This window comes from Ptychodera flava, chromosome 6 (assembly GCF_041260155.1).
Source record: "Ptychodera flava strain L36383 chromosome 6, AS_Pfla_20210202, whole genome shotgun sequence".
Classification (NCBI taxonomy): Eukaryota; Metazoa; Hemichordata; class Enteropneusta; family Ptychoderidae; genus Ptychodera; species Ptychodera flava.
In genome coordinates, this window is record NC_091933.1 from 24,711,886 (window position 1) to 24,731,801 (window position 19,916).

The window sequence follows — 19,916 nt, forward strand, 5'->3', positions numbered from 1 at the left end:
CAAATCAAGGAGCTCAAAAGCAAAAAAAAAAAAAAAAAAAAAAAAAAAAAGAAAAAGAAAAAAATGGAAACAGGTCGATAATGATACAATGAAAGTTTAACAATTTGAATAGTCCCGGTTTTGCTCTTCACTACGATGTCAAATGTTTTCCATATCATTGCCATCAAAATGAAGGAATTTGAAACAGTTACGTTCCGTGTAGACATTTAGTCGATTTCATTTGCACCTTTACTGTACAGTAAGAAAGAAAGCCCTGGATATGGTTCAAATGAACAATATATCGAACAGTCTGAAGCCTTTGCAATTTTGCAGATGAACAGATCCAGCAGTTCCAGGGGAAAAATTGGACAAAATGATTGACTTAACAAAATTGATAGCTTTGTTAAATTTGTTATGTGCTATCTTAAATTGTCATGTTTTTAATTTTTATCAATATGTTGGCAACAGCAAAAATTTACTCCCTTCCCCTTATTGGCCAAGGGGTTCAATTACATCGAGGCGCAAGTGATACTGATTTTGACAGCTTTTATCTTGTGCTTGTACTCTCAGACCGCACTGTGGGGAGCCTCCACTGGATTATCGGAGGACGCCCTCAACGGAGCATGCACGTATTTCATAAACGCCGGCACTTCGAGGTCACGGTTTACGTAGAAAGGTCAGTGTAAGGAAGCTACATAACCTCAACTCGCTCCGTTGCAGCACAGACTCGCTGGTGACGAACGAATACTCACGTCGTTCTCAGTGCAGAACACGAGGACTGAACAACTACTCATTCTCCAGTTAAGATAAGTACGTCTATATTTTAATCATCAAGTTCAGTTTCGTGATGATTTTTCAGTAATGTTTCAAATTTTGTACCTGTCGGCCGGTGGCCGGTCTTCAGCGTGGCCGGCCATGGCCATTGAGGTTTATGTACGTTCTGCCTGGCCCTCAAAGCAGTGAGTTCACACGTAGCCGTATCGCTCACGTACACAAAATTTTGACGTTAATGGCAATTTACCGTAGCCATATGATGCCGACTGACAACATGTTAACTGCGAGATGTAAATAGGATCCTCTTTGACATCCTACGATTAAATTATACAAGGTGGTAGGAGTGTGACTAATTTACATGGAGAGTTTTGAATAAGAGCACGAGCGTAAGCGTTTTGTAACGTAAAGCAACCATTCACGTTCAAAACTTGTAGTAGTTAGTAGACCGCTACAACACAGGTAACCGCGATCACGAATGATGAAAGTAACAGCTCTGCCTATAACTCCAATACAAAATGGTTTGTCTTAAAATCTAATTATGATGTACGAGGAAGTAGAAATGCGAAATCGTGAGAAGGTACAGGACGCATGTGAAGCCCTTCCAAGAAACTGCACAGGAAATAATTGTTCGTAAATATTATTTGAAGGTGACAGTGACACCAATTTGCATAGGGTTGACTTTAATGTCTGAAACTTAAAAGTTGTGGAGATGTCATGCATTATATACGTAAATTCGTCACACTGTTAATATTTTTCAGTTTTCATGTGAACTGTATACGTTTTAAATAACCATTTCATATGTTTCCAAGTGGAATAGGTCTCGTATGAAAGTTACGGGTACGCATACCGCTCATATGCCCCACCCTGCTTCCTATTCAGGCCATGAGAGAGTCCATTCATGGCCTGCATAATGAAGGGGAAGAACAGGGCGCATTATATAGAACAGGGGTACAGTTAATGTGATACAATTATGCAAGCTTCTCTATAAATATGTCACAATTTACCCCATGGAGCAATATATAGTTACTACATTGGTCAGGAGTGAGGCTGTGCATGAAGGTAGCAGTGGAGCTACTCCAACCTCAATGGTTGTACTGTAGTTGACAAAGTTATATGCTTTTTTTCAGTGTTGACTGACTCCAAATCACTTTTGTATGCAATCACCTTGGCTCCCCAAAAAATCTGTACGAGTTTCCTACAGAAATTCATAGAAATCTGTAAACTTCTGTTGCTTTTCTGGAGACTATTTTTTATAGGGGTTTGCCCATAGCCACTGAAAAGTGTGTTTACAAACAAAAAAACAACAACATATTTTTAAAATGCAGATGACCACCTTTCACGTACCAGCTTGTTTACCACACTTTTTTTAAAAAAAGGAAATGAGAGGGGCAAAAACTAAAACAAAGGAAAAAAATCTCTTCAGAGTGTTGACCTGTCTGATGTGAGATTTGTTTATCGTAATAATTCCAACTTAAATTGCAGGCAGTGGATAGGAAGACCAGTCAGGACGATGGAACACCTGACACGCCTGAAGTGTCCTTTCCTAGCAAAGGTACCGACGCACTGTATCAAGAAGGCAGGCGCTGCTCTGTTCAACTATGCGGAAAACTGCCCAGTCATGTCCCACATGATCAATCGACATGCATCCACCATGCAGCATAATGCTGACAAGGGCAAAGAAAACGGTAAGCCAACAACACACCACATTTTGAACGTGCACAACCATCTTGAACTCATTCTATTCTTGGTCTGTGGTTCTTTTTTGGAAACAGATGTGCTCTCAATTTTTTTTAAAAATCCAAACAGTGCTGTAAAATGTTACATTGTACTCCTGGATTCAATTTGAAATTTGTTGTTTTTGAAAGAGTGTGTGCAAAAGTGTATACCAGAGTATCTGTAAACACCTGCTCATTCTCTATACATTGGCAATGCCATTGATTCTCTGAAAGTTTCTGCTGCAATATTTTACCAGTAACCTTCCCTGCATGAAGCAGAGTTCTGTCTAAATAAATTCTGATTATTTTCACCAATGTTCAAGTATACCCTCTTTTGGAAAAATAATGCCAATTAATGAAAGACACCATTTCAAAGAGAGTTTCGTCTGAACATGTCACTTTTAATGATTTAAGTATGAATGGAATCCATCTGGTTTGTTAACATAGACCTGCAACATATTGCCAATTGTTCTGACTGATAGTCCAACACTGAAAGAAAGAGAATTTGCTGTATTGTAAATAGTGCATTTGTATGTTGACTAAGAATGATGCTGCCTGTTTTCTTCCAATACAGTATTTATATAATCATCTTGGTTAATATCTGTAACACATGTACAGCGATGATTGCCTGACTATTTTAGGCCGCTTGTTATGCAAATATACCATTGACTTTTGGCATATCTCTCCGGAACTGATACGACAAATTGAAAGAAAAATCAAAAGATGAATCTTTTATCTTTTTTTAGGACAATTGAAATACACAAGACCTATTGAAATCAGTAACAAACTTCAAAATTTCAATGAAAATACTGAGAAAAGTGGCGTTCCCAACCCATTGTAGTAATCACTAAATCTCGGTATCCCTTTGCCTTTACTTAACTGTTTGCCAAATGTGATATGGGCAGTTGTTATGATACTAATCACAGATTGTGCCCTGAGGGCAATCATTTACATACAAACAATCAGTGAATTAGAGGCTGATACGTATACACCTTATGATTTGCGGTAAAACTAAAAAAAAACATGATAATGGCATTTCTTTTAGATAATAAAAAGAGTGGAAGAGTGAAAAGATGACTATTCAGGATTAGTAGATCAGGTCATTATTAAAAATGCTGTACCATTATATTCATGATGTTACAATGGTCGTACATTGTAGCAGAACCTTCTAGAAGAATGATGAACTGGTGTTCAACATGCAGGTACTTAAAAAAACTTCCGCTGGTAGATTGCGTATTCACTATGTGGAGTGAGCTAAGCATAATGATTTGATATTGGTTTCAGTTCCAGCTTAGCATTATCATAGATCGGAAATGCATTTTATTTTGAACCTACATGTCCTCCTCAGTCAAACATTTTCTATGCCAAGTATTATGTGTTTTGAATATCAAAACTGGTATGGTCACTTGACTTTAACCCTTTGAGCACCAAAGTCAATTTTTGTTGCCTGTATAAAATATACACCAGTCAATTTTTTTCTAATTTTTGCCAAAATTTTGATAATAATATGAAGCCAATGAAATGTTATGTTCATTTGGTTGAAAATTGTCAAAAAAAATCACAGAAAAATTCACAAAATTGGTAAAAAGTTGCACTTTAATTTTGGTGGGAAAAAATTGAGCACTTGAAGGGTTAAAGATATTACATCTTTGTCTAGAAGTGAGATTGAACTGTGTGAGTGTGCTTCAGATGTGCTGTTCACACTCATTGGTACCCAGGAATAAAATGTACACAGGAAGTCTGTATTTACGTATTGTAAATCCAGATGTAGTGTTTATAGCTGTGGAAACGCAGCTATCTGTTGGCGGGGTTGCATGCATCTTTATGTGGGTCAAAGGTCAACCCCGCCACGGATAGCTGCGGGCCAACTGCGAGCGAAAGTGGGTCCATTACGACGACACAACATGTATCGCAACTTTGAACGGCAAAATAAACCAAAGTGAGCGTAATTCCATAAAATGACCTATACCTGCCTGAACTCTGATTATTGCTCATTCCATAACTCCTTTTGTGAACAAAATTTCTGGTTCGTTTACGTAATTTCGTCTGATTTTCAAGGAGTACTTATCAAGATTTCACTCCAGCTCGGAACTTTGACTTCTATTGATATGCTAATAGGATCTGACCGAACGAGCTCCGTCTGTATTAGCATATCAATGGAAGTCAAAGTTCGCTGCTGGAGTGAAAATCTTGAGTACTCCTTGGAAAATCAGCTGAAATTACGTAAACGAACCAGAAATTTTGTTCACAAAAGGAGTTATGGAATGAGCAATAATCAGAGTTCAGGCAGGTATAGGTCATTTTATGGAATTACGCTCACTTTGGTTTATTTTGCCGTTCAAAGTTCCGATACATGTTGTGTCGTCGTAATAGACCCATTTTCGCTCGCAGTTGGCCCGCAGCTATCCGTGGCGGGGTTGACCTTTGACCCACATAAAGACGCATGCAACCCCGCCAACAGATAGCTGCGTTTCCACAGCTATAGTGTTTAGCTCTGTGACTTCCACTTTGTTGGCAGTCCCTGTGCACATAATTTATGAAAAGAGAGCAAATGCAGTGAACCAGAGTGAGGCTGAAATGCATTACGGTCTTGCAGATTGAGGACGGCAGATCATTTCCTGTTCCTATCGCTGCGTGACAAACTATCTTCTCAACCAGGGCATTTGAAAAGATTAATTGTATACAGCAAACATCTGAGCAAAATAACTTTTCACATGGAAAGACCCAAAGCACATAGAGGAAAGCCAGGATTTATCAGACTTTTGAATTTTTCCAATTAACTTATAATGAAATGTAAGCAAAATATCACAATGACCACATGTTCCTGTGTGGAGATTTCAGTTTCTCAATACTTTCTAAATTCTAGACTAGGATTAAGGGTATGTGGCCACATGTTGTAACATCTGTCACATGCAATAATCATAACCCTATTTCTAGAAACATAGTCATAAATAAATCTAGGCATCGGGATCAGGCAGTCTACGTCAATAAATTTCGGCACTAGGGTACATGTATATGCAATAACTATGTTTTCACTTGGGATAGTTTATCATGCAGACCCTACAGCTGGTATCAAATTACTTTAAAAAAACCCAAGAAGACCTCCTAACTGCAGCATATTTCACCTGAAATGAAGCCCTAGAGCGTAACACCAAATAATATTTTATTTTAAGGGAATTTGCTTTTTGTTGAAAGATTAGACAGAGAAAATGCAGGGGAAATATTGCAATGGGAGTTGGGACATTTATATTTTGAGAAGACTACTCAGTAGTCAAAATGGGAAATGATATGCATAGTAAAAAATTTGGAAATTATGTGCATAGTAAATATTTTTTTAGATATGCTGCATTTAAAAAATATTCCTGAAATATGAAAAAGTTGAAAAGAGAAAAAACAAAATGCATACTGTACTGATAATAAAAAAAACAAAATCTTTTTAAACAAAAATTGTTCATGTCCTTGAGGAAGCCTTGCAAAATCTCATGGTTTTCCCTGAAGTATTTCATGTGCGTCAATAGCTTTGCCTCATATTGTAATGTGATGTCACGTTGTAATGTTTATAGATATTGTAATTTGCCCAACATGTAGAGGTAACAGTAAGATTTCTCACACTGCAGCATTAATAATTCTTTCTTTTCCTTGGTTTCAGTGGAAGGTGGGAAATGCCCTGTCTATGGAAAGTGTCCATTCTTGGCCAACAATGACTATGTGAAACAGTGCAGTGATGCCATCGAAGGTGATGTGATCCAGGCTGGCAAAGATGGAACAAGTGGTAAGTTCATAGAGTTTTTTAAACCCTTTCTCTGTCATCTATGTAACCGCAGAGTTGAAACTGTCTCAGTATATACCTAGAGAAGTGTATTGAGTCAGTGTACCAGAACGGAAAACATGTTATGACTGTGTTTGACAAATGCGAAGTGTAAGTTTAGAAGGGGGTAAGCTATTTTTAGAGAAAGAGACTGGGTCACTGCAGTATTAGTAGAAAACCTGCATGTATTTCCTTTTTAGCACTGTTAAGTCACATTTTGCTATCAGATGATTATCTAAATAAAAAAGATTTGAACACAATAAGAAAGCATGACAAACTCTCCACATAAACTCTTCCTGATAAAACTTTTCTTATGGTTGTGCTTTGCGTCTTACAGGATCTCAGGTCATCGGCAAAGCTGCCGAGCAGATGAGAGCCATCCATCATGTCAGCAAGATAAAGCAGCCCATTGCCATGGAAACCAAGGCACCCAGTGTGCTGGCTGACGTCAACAAGGCGACAATCATGCCAGGTATAGCCTTTTTAAATTCATTTGCTTTTACGGCAGACATCTTTCTTGGGATCTTTTGCCCTGAGGAACATACATTCTAGAAAATCATTTGTCATGTTGCTGGGTTCACATTTTATGAAGCTAAATAATTACATGGTTGGAACAAAGTACGCCATCGTGTGTACACACCATAGAGGCGTGATTGTGTTGTACAGAGATCTGACCTTTGACCTATTGTGTCAACAAGTAAGGGCACCGGTACTTCAGAGATTGCAATGTCACTAAGAACATGAACAATCAATATAAGCTTTATGCAGTGCTTTCAAACAGTCTGTACCCTCCGGTCATGGCCTCTCAGCTCAGTCCTGTACATTGTTAAAACCTGAGTGAAGAATAAGGCCATTCTAAAAGGTGTAGAGAGAGTGATTGATTAAACATCCTTGTTTCTGTGTTTCTGGAACATTGCCAGCAGTGGCCATTGTAGTGTGATACCTTGAATGTGAACAGCTTGTTTGACTAGGATGAAGCATTGTAAAGGGTTTTGTGCATGTGTGTGTGTGTGTGTGTGTGTGTGTGTATCACCATCAAAATAAATGGCACCAGGCTTTAGCAAGGGGAGGGTTGTATACAGATAGAAATAAAGCTAGAACAATCTGACCATACTCCCTGTATCCCATTTATGCTGTAATTGAAAGCACTTTGCCAAGCTCTGAGATGCATTTCCATCACATGAGCTTTAAGAGGTAGTAACTGCAAAGTAATATCCCTCCTCTCTCAAGTCTTTAATTATTTAAAGATTAAAATTAACTTCATCATGCATATATTTGTTTTTGCTCTGCGAAGTTAATCATGAAAAGCCCTTCAGGTAAATGTTTGATCACCCATTCTCACTGGACCTATGAAATTGCCTTATTCTACCAAAATGACAAAGTCATTACAATTTTTTCTTTGCAAAATACGTATGGAAAGGGGATTCAGTTCCTATTCCTTGATATGTAATTCCTGCATGTAAAGTTGCTGACCCATCATTTCTCTTGTTCCCCATCGAAGGTAAAACATCAAGTGATGGGAGCGAAGGTACCATCACCAAGAAGGTGTTTGATTCCATCAAGGAAGCCTTTGTTCCCAAGGCGCAGCAGCCTCCACTAGCCAACAAGACTGTGGCTGCTGAGAAGGCAAAGGTCAAGCTTCAAGATCCCAAACCTGTTCCTTTGAAAGGTTGGTGAAATAAATACTAAAAGCGTTGCATGAATTCACTGGCATAGCGTGAAAGGCTTACACAATATTTGATACAAAAAAATCCATGATTTATACACCAGGATTATATTACCAGTGTTTTAACTTCATTTGTGTTCTTCTCGTTTACCTAAAAGGTGATGGTTCCTTTAACTACGAGAAATTCTTTGAGGAGAAAATTGATGAAAAGAAAAAGGACCACTCCTACCGTGTCTTCAAAAAGCTGGAACGAGATGCCACCCAGTTCCCCCATGCTAGGGAATTTTCCAATGTGATGGAGGGGCAGCCAGGGGCACCTATCACTGTGTGGTGTAGCAATGACTATCTTGCTATGAGTCGACACCCAGCTGTCAAGGAGGCTGTGATGTAAGTTCAAGGAAGACATCTATTTACCAGTAATCCCAGGGTAAATAGGGAAGGGACACTGTGGTTGGCCGTGTTCATTTTGCCTAAATTTAATATCAGGCTTATGAAAAATCCCTGAGCAGAGGATTGTGTGTTGGGTAGCATTCATCAAACCTTTTTATTCTGAAAAAGTGGACATGAAAGTTCTATCGATCATTGTAACACCAAGGTGACATAAATATCTTAAAAAGAGAAATGACGAAGTTGTATGTAATAGAGTGATATCTCCATGGTACTCAATGGTGCGTGTAATGATAAGTAGGACTTGATGAAATACAATGGTACAAGACCCTTGAGAAACCAGGATATTACATTTCTTGTGAATGGTGATTAAATTTAGAGTGCCCTTGGGGAATGTATTGAGTGTAAAAGAGATTAAATTGATCGTCAACAATAGGAAATGCAAGTCATTCTGTATGCTTGCTTGAAAAGATGCAATACATGGCTTAATTGCCCATACACCATAGAGGAGCGGTGGTAAAATGGTTTCTCTCCTGAAGGGAATTTAGCACAGTTGACCACACCTTCTGTTCTGCTTGTAGTAATTGCTCACAGAGATTAACAGAACAGGATAAGGGGAAAAATTGTTGCTTTCCAAAGAGGGAATTATTAAGGATTGACTGCCCATCCATTCTGAAGATGATCTAGCTCTCAATATGCCAAAATGCAGAAAAAAAGACATTTCAAACTTGTGAATTACTCAGGAAATGTTAGCAAAGTAACAGTATTTTTGATGTTTGTGAATTTTTTGTCAAAATAATATGTTTCTTAAACACACAAACCAGTATAACTTAAAAAGGTATTGCAAAATAGTGGACTTTGCAAATTAGGATGAGGTTGACGAATAAGAAATGTACATTTCTTACTTCCTCATCAAATTAATGAAGATCAACAGCACAGTTATATGTAATGAACTATTCCACATGGATTTTTAAAGGGGAAGTTCACCAAGGATGATTTTTACATATGTGGTTGCTCAGTGGTCATTTACCCAGGAAAAAGTATTTTCACCATTTACAACTCGCAAGATTTTTACAAAAACGATAAAAATAGTATAGGAATTTGCCCATGTAATTTGAATCATGGGAAAAAAGCTCCAAGCTTTGAGCTTGCATAATGTGATATGGAAGGGACCATCTCCGGACGGGTATGGCTCCCACATTGTCCACTCACAGTAACACAGTAGTAAACAGCAACACAAAATCTGACAGTGGACAGTTTATTATAAGTGAATCATCGTTTATGCAAGGATACTCAGTATAAACAAAAGTTATGTAAATAAGCACAGTCTGATTTAAGCATGGGTGAGTGGACAATGCCATACCCATGGGAAAATGGTCCCTTCCATATCACATTATGCAAGCTCCAAGCTTGGCGCTTTTTCCCATGATTCAAATTACATGGGCAACTTCCTGTACTATTTCTATCACTTTTTGTAAAAAATCTTGCGAGTTATAAATGGCGAAAATAGTTATTCCGGGGTAAGTGACCACAAAGCTAGCAGATATGTAAAAATCATCCTTGGTGAACTTCCCCTTTAAGCTGCTAAATTTTGTCCAAATCTAGTAATTTAGAGGAAACAGTCGCATGAAAAATATCAGGTAAACTGAGAACTGGATCCAGCATAGGAAAAAGCTAGATGACAGTGTGAGGGAACTCCAAATTATTACATTTAAAGGGAGAGAGACTGACAAATTAAGGTTTTCTATAATTTATGATAAGAGTGGTTAGATTTAAGCCTGCCGTTGACATCAATAAGGAGCAGATTCTGTATTTGAAGGCAATAAGAACACAAGTACCGAACAGAATGGCTTGTGAAATGGCATACACTGATAAATTAAATCCGCCTTGTCAATGAGATAGCTTCAGAGATTGCCCGTACTTGTTATGGTCCACATGCTGTGATATTTGTGATTTATCTTTTGTAATCAGCAGGCAGTAATGAAAAATTATCCTACTCTGAAGACAGTGTCTTATATACCATTCTATACAGAGCTGTTTTGCAAGTCCTGATGAGTCATTCTGAGATTTGAACTACTGATATCTATGTTGTCTTATGAAAGGCCAACATGTTCAGTTCGTTGATTAACCATAGTTATCTGCCATTCCCTGAATTTGCCCATTAATTTTTCAAACACTCAATCAAATTTTGTAGTGATGCATGATAAAAAGTGTATTGGAGACGGCCTCAGCGATCATGGTTTAATTTGCTGCAAATATTTTTTGGCCAAATGAACTTCACAAAAAACATTTCCCACACACTAAATCACCTATGTTTGTTGTAGAAGACAATGTAAATATTTTATATGGTGAATGTTGCCGTATTATTTATAAATATCAATAACAAACTGTCTAAATGTAAATGCATATAGTCATAGCATACTGTAAATATAAATGATTGATGAACCATTGTATATTGAATCCTCTTTGACAGAGACACGTTGGAAAAGCGTGGCGCCGGAGCTGGTGGGACACGCAACATCTCTGGTAATACCACCTACCATGAAGCATTGGAAAAGCAGCTTGCTAAGCTTCACCAGAAAGAGGCTGGGTTGGTCTTCACCTCCTGTTTTGTAGCCAACGATTCCACCCTCTTCACCTTGGCCAAGTCCTTACCAGGTCAGTATTTGAAAACTTTGGTACAGAACATGTTTGTCCACCTCAACCAACTGGCTATACCACAAACTTCATAATTTCAGTTTGACTTACTTTAACGAGTCTGTTTATGTACTGCATGTATTTCTGTATGCTGAAGTTTCCAGAAATTTCTAGATTGACTCACAGGAGTACACTAATCTTGTAAGTTAGAGGATCCTGCATAGTACCCCACTCCCACAACCTTTTCAACAGCATGGTTTTGGTTGAAACCCATTGTGTTGTAACGTGATTGTGGGCCCGTTAGATGGGAATTAGGGTGAACAGATTGAAGGAATACTTTAGATTTATCCAAACACCTCGGAATTAACAATTACTAAAACTACACAAATAAACCACATAACACATGCAACACACTCCAGTTTTACAATGTCTTTGGCATATTGAAGTCCATCAGATTCATATCTTGAAATGTTCAGCTTATAAAGGAAAAGACTAAACAAAGGTCATTGCAGTTATGATACATTGCAATTGAATCTTCTCCGAATCATGTATGTTATCACTCTATCTGGAACAGGCTGTGAGTTTTACTCTGATGCCGGCAACCATGCCTCCATGATACAAGGTATCCGCAACAGCGGAGTTCCAAAGTTTGTATTCCGGCATAATGACCCCGAACACCTGGAAGAACTGCTGCGGAAGTCTGACAAGTCGAAACCTAAGATAGTTGCCTTTGAGACTGTGCACTCCATGACTGGTGAGTCCTCATAATATCAACAACTACATAAGCAAAGAACTCCACCACATTTGAGAAGAGAGCACAGCAACTGCCAGTTTTCCATGAATTTTTACAGATTGGACATATCAAAAATAATAAAAAATCATTTGACTGAAATGTGTGCTATAGTTTTAAGTTTAATAAATGTTATATCAGAATAATTTTTTTTTCCAATAATTTTTCACACACAAGAAATTGGTTTTCTTCAGCCAATTTCTTTAATCACACTGTAATTCTGTACAACTCCCAGGAGATATATGCCCACTGAAAGAGTTGTGTGAAGTTGCTCACCGCTATGGTGCCTTGACGTTTGTGGATGAAGTGCATGCAGTTGGTTTGTATGGTGAACATGGAGCAGGTGTTGCTGAAAGAGACGGACTTCTGGATGAGATCGATATCATTTCCGGTACCCTTGGTAAGTTCATAAATTCACATAACTTTCTTATTGTGCAGGACTACTAGAATCAATCTCGAACAATTCTGTTAAAAATTTTACACCACTTTCATGACTGTTCTTTTTCTGTGTATTTTTTGTGCGAATAATAATTTAACGATTTTGTTTTTGTTGAGTGAAATTCTTAAAAAAAAGTCAGGAGGACAAAGTTTGCCAGATGAACTTGAGAGAGTTCTACCAGACAAGACATGACTTGATTTGCCATGAAAAAGAATAACAAAAAAGGATACTTGCTGCCCAAAGTTACAGTAATTCTTTGAGAATCAAATTCTCTAAGCCATTCTTTTCCCTTGTACTCAAACTGTAGGATAATTATTCTGTCCTGTGGTCCTTTTCAGGCAAAGCATTTGGTAACATTGGTGGATACATTGTGGGCTCGGCAAGAACTATCGACATGGTCCGTAGCTATGCTGCAGGTTTTATCTTTACCACTGCCCTACCACCAATGGTTCTTGCAGGGGCCACGGCAGCTATCAAGGTAAGGTTAACTCTCAAAGAGTACCTTATACGTCTTTCTAAGCTGTGAAATCAATGAACAGTCACACCAGAATATTGGGGATTACTTCTATCATGTTAATGTAAATATGTCATATGCATTCACAGTTAGGTGTTGCCTTCAAGCCAGCTGAGAATTTGTCAGTCTTGTACAATTATCTCATTTTGGTTCATCTGCACCAAGGCAATCAATGCAAAACCATGAATTGTGTTCAAGAACTCTGTGTTATTGCTGTGATGAGATATAAGACAGTCTGATATCCCATCATGTTTGGTCATTTACATAGTGTAATTAAGGGTTCTGAAATTAAATTAAAATTTTTGACTGAAACATCGCATGAAATTTTACATACCACTCACAGCTGAATGAAAGAATCGATATATCTCTGTTGATTTTGCCATGCCATGTCCTACAGTGCAATACCAACATGAAGAAACACATTGTTATCTCTATTTCAGGTATTAAGTGGCCCTGAGGGACGTGACCTACGTGCCAGACACCAGGCAAGGGTTGCAGAACTGAAAGGAAAATTAATGACTGCTGGGTTGCCTGTGATCGATGCCCCAAGTCATATTATTCCTGTTCATGTACGTATCTCAGTACTTATGTACATCCACATAAATTTACCCCAAAGTTCACAGGAGGCTACTCTCATACTCTTTTATTGCCATAAATATTAAATAAAACATAGTGTGCATTTGTTCTGCTTGCTTTCAAATACCTGTCACAGTGTTGCTGCTGTGCTGATAAAAGTCGCAGGTGTTTTGCTTATGGAGTTTTCCACAAGAAGCAAAAAAATAAGTTCCTTGTTGTATTCTGCCAACAAGGAGGATGTTAGAGCGTGCAATAGGAATTGACCTGTGCGTATCACAGAAGAATCAACAAGCACCAACGAGTATCAGACCACTCCCAGTCCATGATAAAATTTTGTTTATTTTGATATGTTGTCCTTCTGGTATTGAAATATTCACTTCATGTACTGAAATAGCACTGTAGGGCAGATGCTGAAAACAACTGTTGTTTGTGAAAGTGGGGCTTGGGATAATAACATCTGATAAAAATATTCCGTGGCCACTGCTTTTCTGAAATCATAAATAAATGTTTTAATGCTTTTATGGGCTAATAACCAGCCATTGTACCCTATTTATTCATGTGCGTAATCTGGACAGATTTTTATAAATAAGTAGACTTAGTGTGACCCCTGAAAGTTGAAATTTTACAATTTTAAAATCCTAGCAACCTTTAATTTTCTGTCATACTGTAGTAAATGAAAATAATAGGTCTCAGTGCAAATTTGGGTTTGAGAGAAAAAAAATAACCTAGGATTTACTGATGTAGCAAATTATAGTGACTGCTATTCCTTATGTTGAACTCTGTCGGAAAACTTTACATTTTCAGTTATGCAAAATGGTGGGAGGTCACTTGCTCAACAGGCTTCAAAAAGAGTCCATACTAGTAGCAGGCCAGTAAAAAGTAAAAAGTTCAGAGTTAAAATGTCTGTCCCCCAGGCACTTTCTACCCATAAGGCTTCAACAAATGCTGAAAAAGCACAGTATGTTATTTGTTTGCTCATCGTGTCGTGACTGTTTCCCATCTGTTGGACACTCACAGGTCGGAAATCCGGAAAAGTGCACCAAGATCGCCAACGACATGATGAAGAAACACCACATCTACGTGCAAGCCATCAACTACCCAACTGTTGCACGTGGTGAGGAAAAACTGCGCATTGCTCCGACGCCTTTCCATGCCACCGAGATGATGGATGGGTTTGTCAACTCCTTGGTGGACGTGTGGCTTGAAAACGGAATGGAGATCAAGCATCGTGGATGCTCGGCTGAGTGTCTGTGCATCGAGCCAGACAATTTCGAACGCCTCTCCTCCAGTGAGAAGGAACTCCTTCTCAGTTTGAATTTTGCCAAAGCTTAATCAATTGGCCACCCCTATCTTCCCTGCATTTAGCATGACTATGAGGTCATCATTGATAAATGGCACATACCATCGGTCAGGCAGGGGAGGTAGGGGTTATCAGTGAGGTGAGGTTGAGGCCTTGACACATCAACTGTAGTGTAGTGCTGTCACAGACAGCAGTCTCTTGCAACTTACTTACATGTGTACCAAAGCGCTTGCCCATTGCTGTTAAGATTAATCCCCTCAAGTTCTTGCATAAAATCTTCATCAGAAGATGACATTCCATTTATCATTCCTCATTTGTTATATCTCAAAATCTAATCTGTAAAAGATGCAACCTTATGGCACTGAATTCTTCATACCAGACTGATGTTATGTACATTGTGTCCAGAGTAAAACAGATGGTTTTCACCTATCCTCCGGTACCGTTTTGATTCCCTGGTACCGTTTTTATCTTCCAGGAAAATACAGAATGCATTCAAGGTTTTTAGTGGAGAATTGACAACGTGATAAAAAAGTGATCACCAGTATTTTCAGACACCAGTCTGTTCAGAGTGATGTCATTCCAATACAGCATACTTTTTATTTTAGCTGCTCTGAATTTATGTTTTTATTAAACATGGAAAACTCAATTGTCAGTGCTCTGTAGTGTCAGAACTGAATCTTACACAACTGGGAGAAACTGAAAACTGAATTTATGCGACATTGATATGTCTTGCTTGATGGTTGAGAGCCTTGAATAATCTAAAATGACCCCACTCCATTAGTTCCCCTGTCAGTCATTGTGAAGAGCTGGTGTGATGAAATTACTGGACACTTTGTGAGTAATTAAAGGTTCTGGTGAAAGCCCATGTTGCAAAATCACAGAAAACAGTTGATGGTCTATAAAACAGTTACATTCATTTCTTTTTTCGTTTAGCGCGCGCGATTATGAAATATGGCAAAAGAAAAATGCAATGTGGGCGTGTCCCCCGAGCCTCTCCAGTCGACTTTTTTCGGCTTTCCGAAGTTTGCCCGACGCCGTATCTCATAACGGGAATTAAAGTATTTCACACCTCCGTAAGCTCCCTACGGGGGGTAACTTCTAGGGTTTCCGCTTACATGATCAGGACAGTGTCCTCCTTCACTATGGGAGAACGTTGTTCTTTTGGTGCCTGTGACAGCGGCAAGAACATGAACGGCTCAACTGTAAACTTTTCAAGTTCCCGTCAAGTGTTGAGTGTTTGAACCATAATGTGCTTGTCTCTGCTGGTTCGTACGATCGGCCACGGTCCCTCGGCTGAGCCTGCCTCGCTACTCGCTACACAGAAGGTTGGGACCGCAATGCAAATCAACAGCATGAACACCAACACTGAACGTTGTGACTGCCATTAAAATGCACTTGTCTACAACACGGAACGTCGGGAACGCAATGCAAATCGACAGTAACTTAAAACGTAAATGGGACCGTGATTAAAATGCACTATAACTACAAATCAGCTGCATGAACAGCAACACTGAATAGACTACCATTAAAACGAACAACAATACGGAACGTAGAGATCGTGATACAAATCATGGAGGTAGAGTCCTTCATGATACAAATCGACAGCAACACGGAACGCGTCGTTGGGACGGCAATTGAAGAACAACGGGGAATACCGGCCACGAGGACCGCGATGCAAATCGGCCGCAACATGGAATGTTGAAGACTGTGATTAAAATGCACAACACAGAACATCGAGACCGCAATGTAAATCAACTGCAACACCGATCCTTGTTGCCTCGATTAAAATGCGTATGTTGCTATGTATAGCAAAAGTTTCAATTCTCGCGAGCGAGCGTTCCTATGCCCGCTGTACATCAGACAAAATGACGTCAAATTTATCGCGAGGGCTCGATTGCGTGTGTCTAAAGTTTCAATTCTCGCGAGAGCCATTTATGCATGCTGTACACTACACTAGATGACGTCAAATCTCTCGCGAGACTTGGCTCGATTGCAAATACGTACGACGGAAAGAACGCAATAATACGGAAGTAGACACAGTTTTTGCGAATCGCCGAGAGAGAAGCGCAGATTAAACAAAATACTAAAAAACCAACGTTTTTTCTTTATTTTACCATATTTTTTAAACAAAATCAGTTTCGCCGCTGTGGCGAATTAGGATCGATTTTTTTTCGCCACTTCGGATTTCGATTCGCATTGGCGAACGTGGCAAATTGGCAGCGCGAACCTGGAGCCTGTTTTGTTAGCGGATACCGGGCAGAGACAGCGGCGTTGGACCGCTATCGATGTAAATGAACACACCTGTGACGTCACAGACGGCCAACTATTATCCCCGCTATGGGCGTGACCTGAGTGTCGCAAAATGACCCCATGAAAGCCGCGCATAGAAATATCAAAAATTAACACTTGCGCGTACTTTTAAGTTGCAATTCTGTTGCGAGTGTAATAGTATTGACCCCCTGGAAGATATTCAGTCATACGAACGGGACCATTTCACCAGACCTTTAAGTCTGTGTATTTAGGGTTTGATCCTCTTGTAAGTGTTCATTGTCACTGTAATAATGCCATCCATTTTTTTTTTTTTCATACCGCCTAACACAAAGTATTACCTAATAGTTTCCTGCCAAACACAAATTACTGCATCTGTACACATATGGACAATTCAATTAAATAAATGAACTCCTTGGTCAATTAATGTGGCTCTGTGCAAAAATTAAATCTATTGTGGGAATTCAGCTGTCTGAAACTGTTCAACTGTTCAAATAAAATGCAAAGGTGAGGAGAAACTCCAAAATTTTTTTGAAGCAACAAGAAATGAATTTTTAATGAATTTCCATGGAGTCCATGTGAGGGCACACGTCAGTTGTGAGATGATTCAGATACAGATGGTACTTCTTCAGAAGTGACTCGGCAGTAATTTGTGTTCTTCAAAGGGTACACATGTAAGATGGGTTAATGGAGGCAGGCAGCTGGTCTGCCAGTAGGGTAGTTTCAATCCATACTGTATTCCCAAACTCAGCTGAGCATATACTGATGTTAGGAGACAGTGTGTACTAGTTTGATTTACTATGTGAATGTACAAAGTGACATGCAGATTGCCTGGGACTTTGGAAATCTTTTTAAAAATTTTGGCAGCTTTTGATGTTTTTTTTCAGAAGATTGAGGATTGTCAGAGATTGTCTTGTTTATTGATTGTACAAACAAATGTTTTAAATGAGATGTAGCATTCAATTTGATGAATGAAAATGTTTTGGACTACCTGTGTGTTGCACTAATGTATGGCACAGCATTTATTGTCCTGCTGTACAGGCTTAGATCAAGGGTTACCAGCGAAAATGTTTCAGTCTCATCAAAAGCTAATTGTACATCTCTCTGGAGATTTAATGAAAAAAGAAGGCGTAAAATACTCCGTAGTCTTGCAGTGTTCCTAAAGTCCCAGGGCAAAACAATCAAATGATATTTACAGAAAGATGAGTGAGGTCTTCAGACCTTTTAAAAATGTCACTCTGATGCTATCAGTCAGTTCTCAGACTGACTCCCCCAACCACAATCGGAGGGAATCGTCAAGTACACACTGTCTATGAAATGCATATGACTGTCACCTTTGAACTCAAGTTGCATTGTTCTCACTTGTTACAAGATCATGAGGTCAGAGGTGAAACTCTCATGCAAATGATGTAGTGAAGGTGTAACTGGAAAGCAGTGTAAGTTTTCATCCACCAAGAACACAGTGATTACAGGAGGCAAAGTTTATTGACTTTGAGATAGTATTTGTGTTATGTTGTCTCTTTACAGAGAAGCCACATGTAACATTGTAAAGCTATCCAACATAAGATCAGGGGCAAGCAAATCCATTGAGTCGGAGACCCATGAACACCAAATAATCATACTTAGAGCAGTGTGAATTCATATTTCCGCTGGTCTTGTTCATGACAATTGAGAGTTATGATAAACACAGAACTATCTTTATTTGAATAGATGCCACAGAATGTGTCATGATATAGGTCCCAAGATCACCAAAAGCTAGATGAATTTGCTCACCCCTCTATTGTTAAAAATATCATCTTTAAGGTAGTGTGAGCCTGGGAGGTGAAAGACTTCAACTTTTGCCCGAACTTTCCTCAGTGAAACTTTAAACCTTTATCTTATCAAATCAAGAATAAACATCAGAGGGTCACCATGCAAAGATTGGTACAAAAGAAACAGGTTACCCAACATTTACGGATATTTGAAATTCAAAACGGCCACCATCCATGAGATAACTCTGGGGGAAAATTAAATTTTGGATGTTTGGAAAAACTAAGACAGTAAAAATTTTCCTTTCTTCAAGGGCTTTAGAATGAGCCCGATGAGTTGTAGACCAGGAAAAAATTTGAAAAGTTTAAGAGTTCCATCCCCAAGGCGCATTCTACCTTAACCTGTTCATGGATGCAAAATATGTGTTTCAGGTACATACAGCTGCGGGAAACCACAAAATTGTTGAATGCAATTGTCAGGATTTGTAACAGAAATGACTCTTATATTATTGTCCCAAAATGCTTCTTTGCCCCTGTGATCATTGTTGTAAAGAATGAAAAGTTTTTAAAAGCACAATGCATTGCTATTATTAGACTTCACACTTTGGAAAACCATCGTCCAGAAAGTTGACGCTTCTGCTGCAGTGGTTGACCAATAATGTAATGTCTCAAGTATGCCAACTCAAAAAGTAAAATTTACGTTTTTCTGTACAGAGAAGTTGTTGTTTTTAACAGCTTGTCAACCGTTTGCTGTGATGCTAGTGTCAAGAAGTGTATAGAATATCACTACGTTTTAATTGCAATGCACTGTGGGAAGAAACTTCTCCTGAAATGGAGAAGTTGTTAGACAACTGTAAATGAAGGAAATGGAGTGAAAAATAAAAAATAGAAAAATGGAAGTGACTGTTGTAAGTGTCATGAATATCTTTTGATGATGTAGTTAACATTAGAAATTACACCTTCAGCGATGCACCTGTACCAGACTGAGCAATTTCATTTCCACATGGCTAAACACGTCATACACAATTGCTTAAAATTTCAGCGCAAGATCTTACACCAGTGGCAACTTGCCCTGCTTGACTTGCTGCAACCTTGATAATCCCAAGCTGTGACATGCTACAGTCAAACTAATGATTGATTCAAATCTGATAAGCAGATTTTTTGTACAAGTGAGGTCGGGAGCCTAGATATTATGTGAGAACAATAGGAATCAAAATGGTAAGCAGGAAATTAAAGCATCTGTGTGTTTTGCCATGGTTTGATTGTGTAATGTTAAACAGAGATAAAAGTAAACTGGTGCAGCATTGGTGATCTC

General features: G+C 38.7%; 1 protein-coding gene across 1 annotated transcript; it reads left to right on the top strand.

Moving 5' to 3' along the window:
- The first annotated feature begins 627 nt into the window (after positions 1–627).
- LOC139135294 (5-aminolevulinate synthase, erythroid-specific, mitochondrial-like) lies at positions 628–19,500 on the top strand. Its single transcript, XM_070702614.1, has 13 exons — positions 628–789; positions 2,236–2,438; positions 6,118–6,240; positions 6,614–6,748; positions 7,778–7,945; positions 8,101–8,329; positions 10,803–10,987; positions 11,541–11,720; positions 11,992–12,156; positions 12,534–12,673; positions 13,150–13,278; positions 14,303–15,433; positions 17,095–19,500. The coding sequence occupies exons 2-12, from the start codon at positions 2,264–2,266 to the stop codon at positions 14,615–14,617; spliced, it is 1,944 nt and encodes a 647-aa protein (XP_070558715.1). The 5' UTR covers positions 628–789; positions 2,236–2,263; the 3' UTR covers positions 14,618–15,433; positions 17,095–19,500.
- Positions 19,501–19,916: the final 416 nt, after the last annotated feature.

Excerpts from the sequence above, each read along its gene's own strand:
- LOC139135294 (XM_070702614.1), top strand. The coding sequence starts at position 2,264 with ATGGAACACCTGACACGCCTGAAGTGTCCTTTCCTAGCAAAGGTACCG. Across the intron at positions 6,241-6,613 it reads TGGCAAAGATGGAACAAGTG|GATCTCAGGTCATCGGCAAA; the intron begins GTAAGTTCATAG and ends TGCGTCTTACAG. Across the intron at positions 11,721-11,991 it reads GACTGTGCACTCCATGACTG|GAGATATATGCCCACTGAAA; the intron begins GTGAGTCCTCAT and ends TACAACTCCCAG.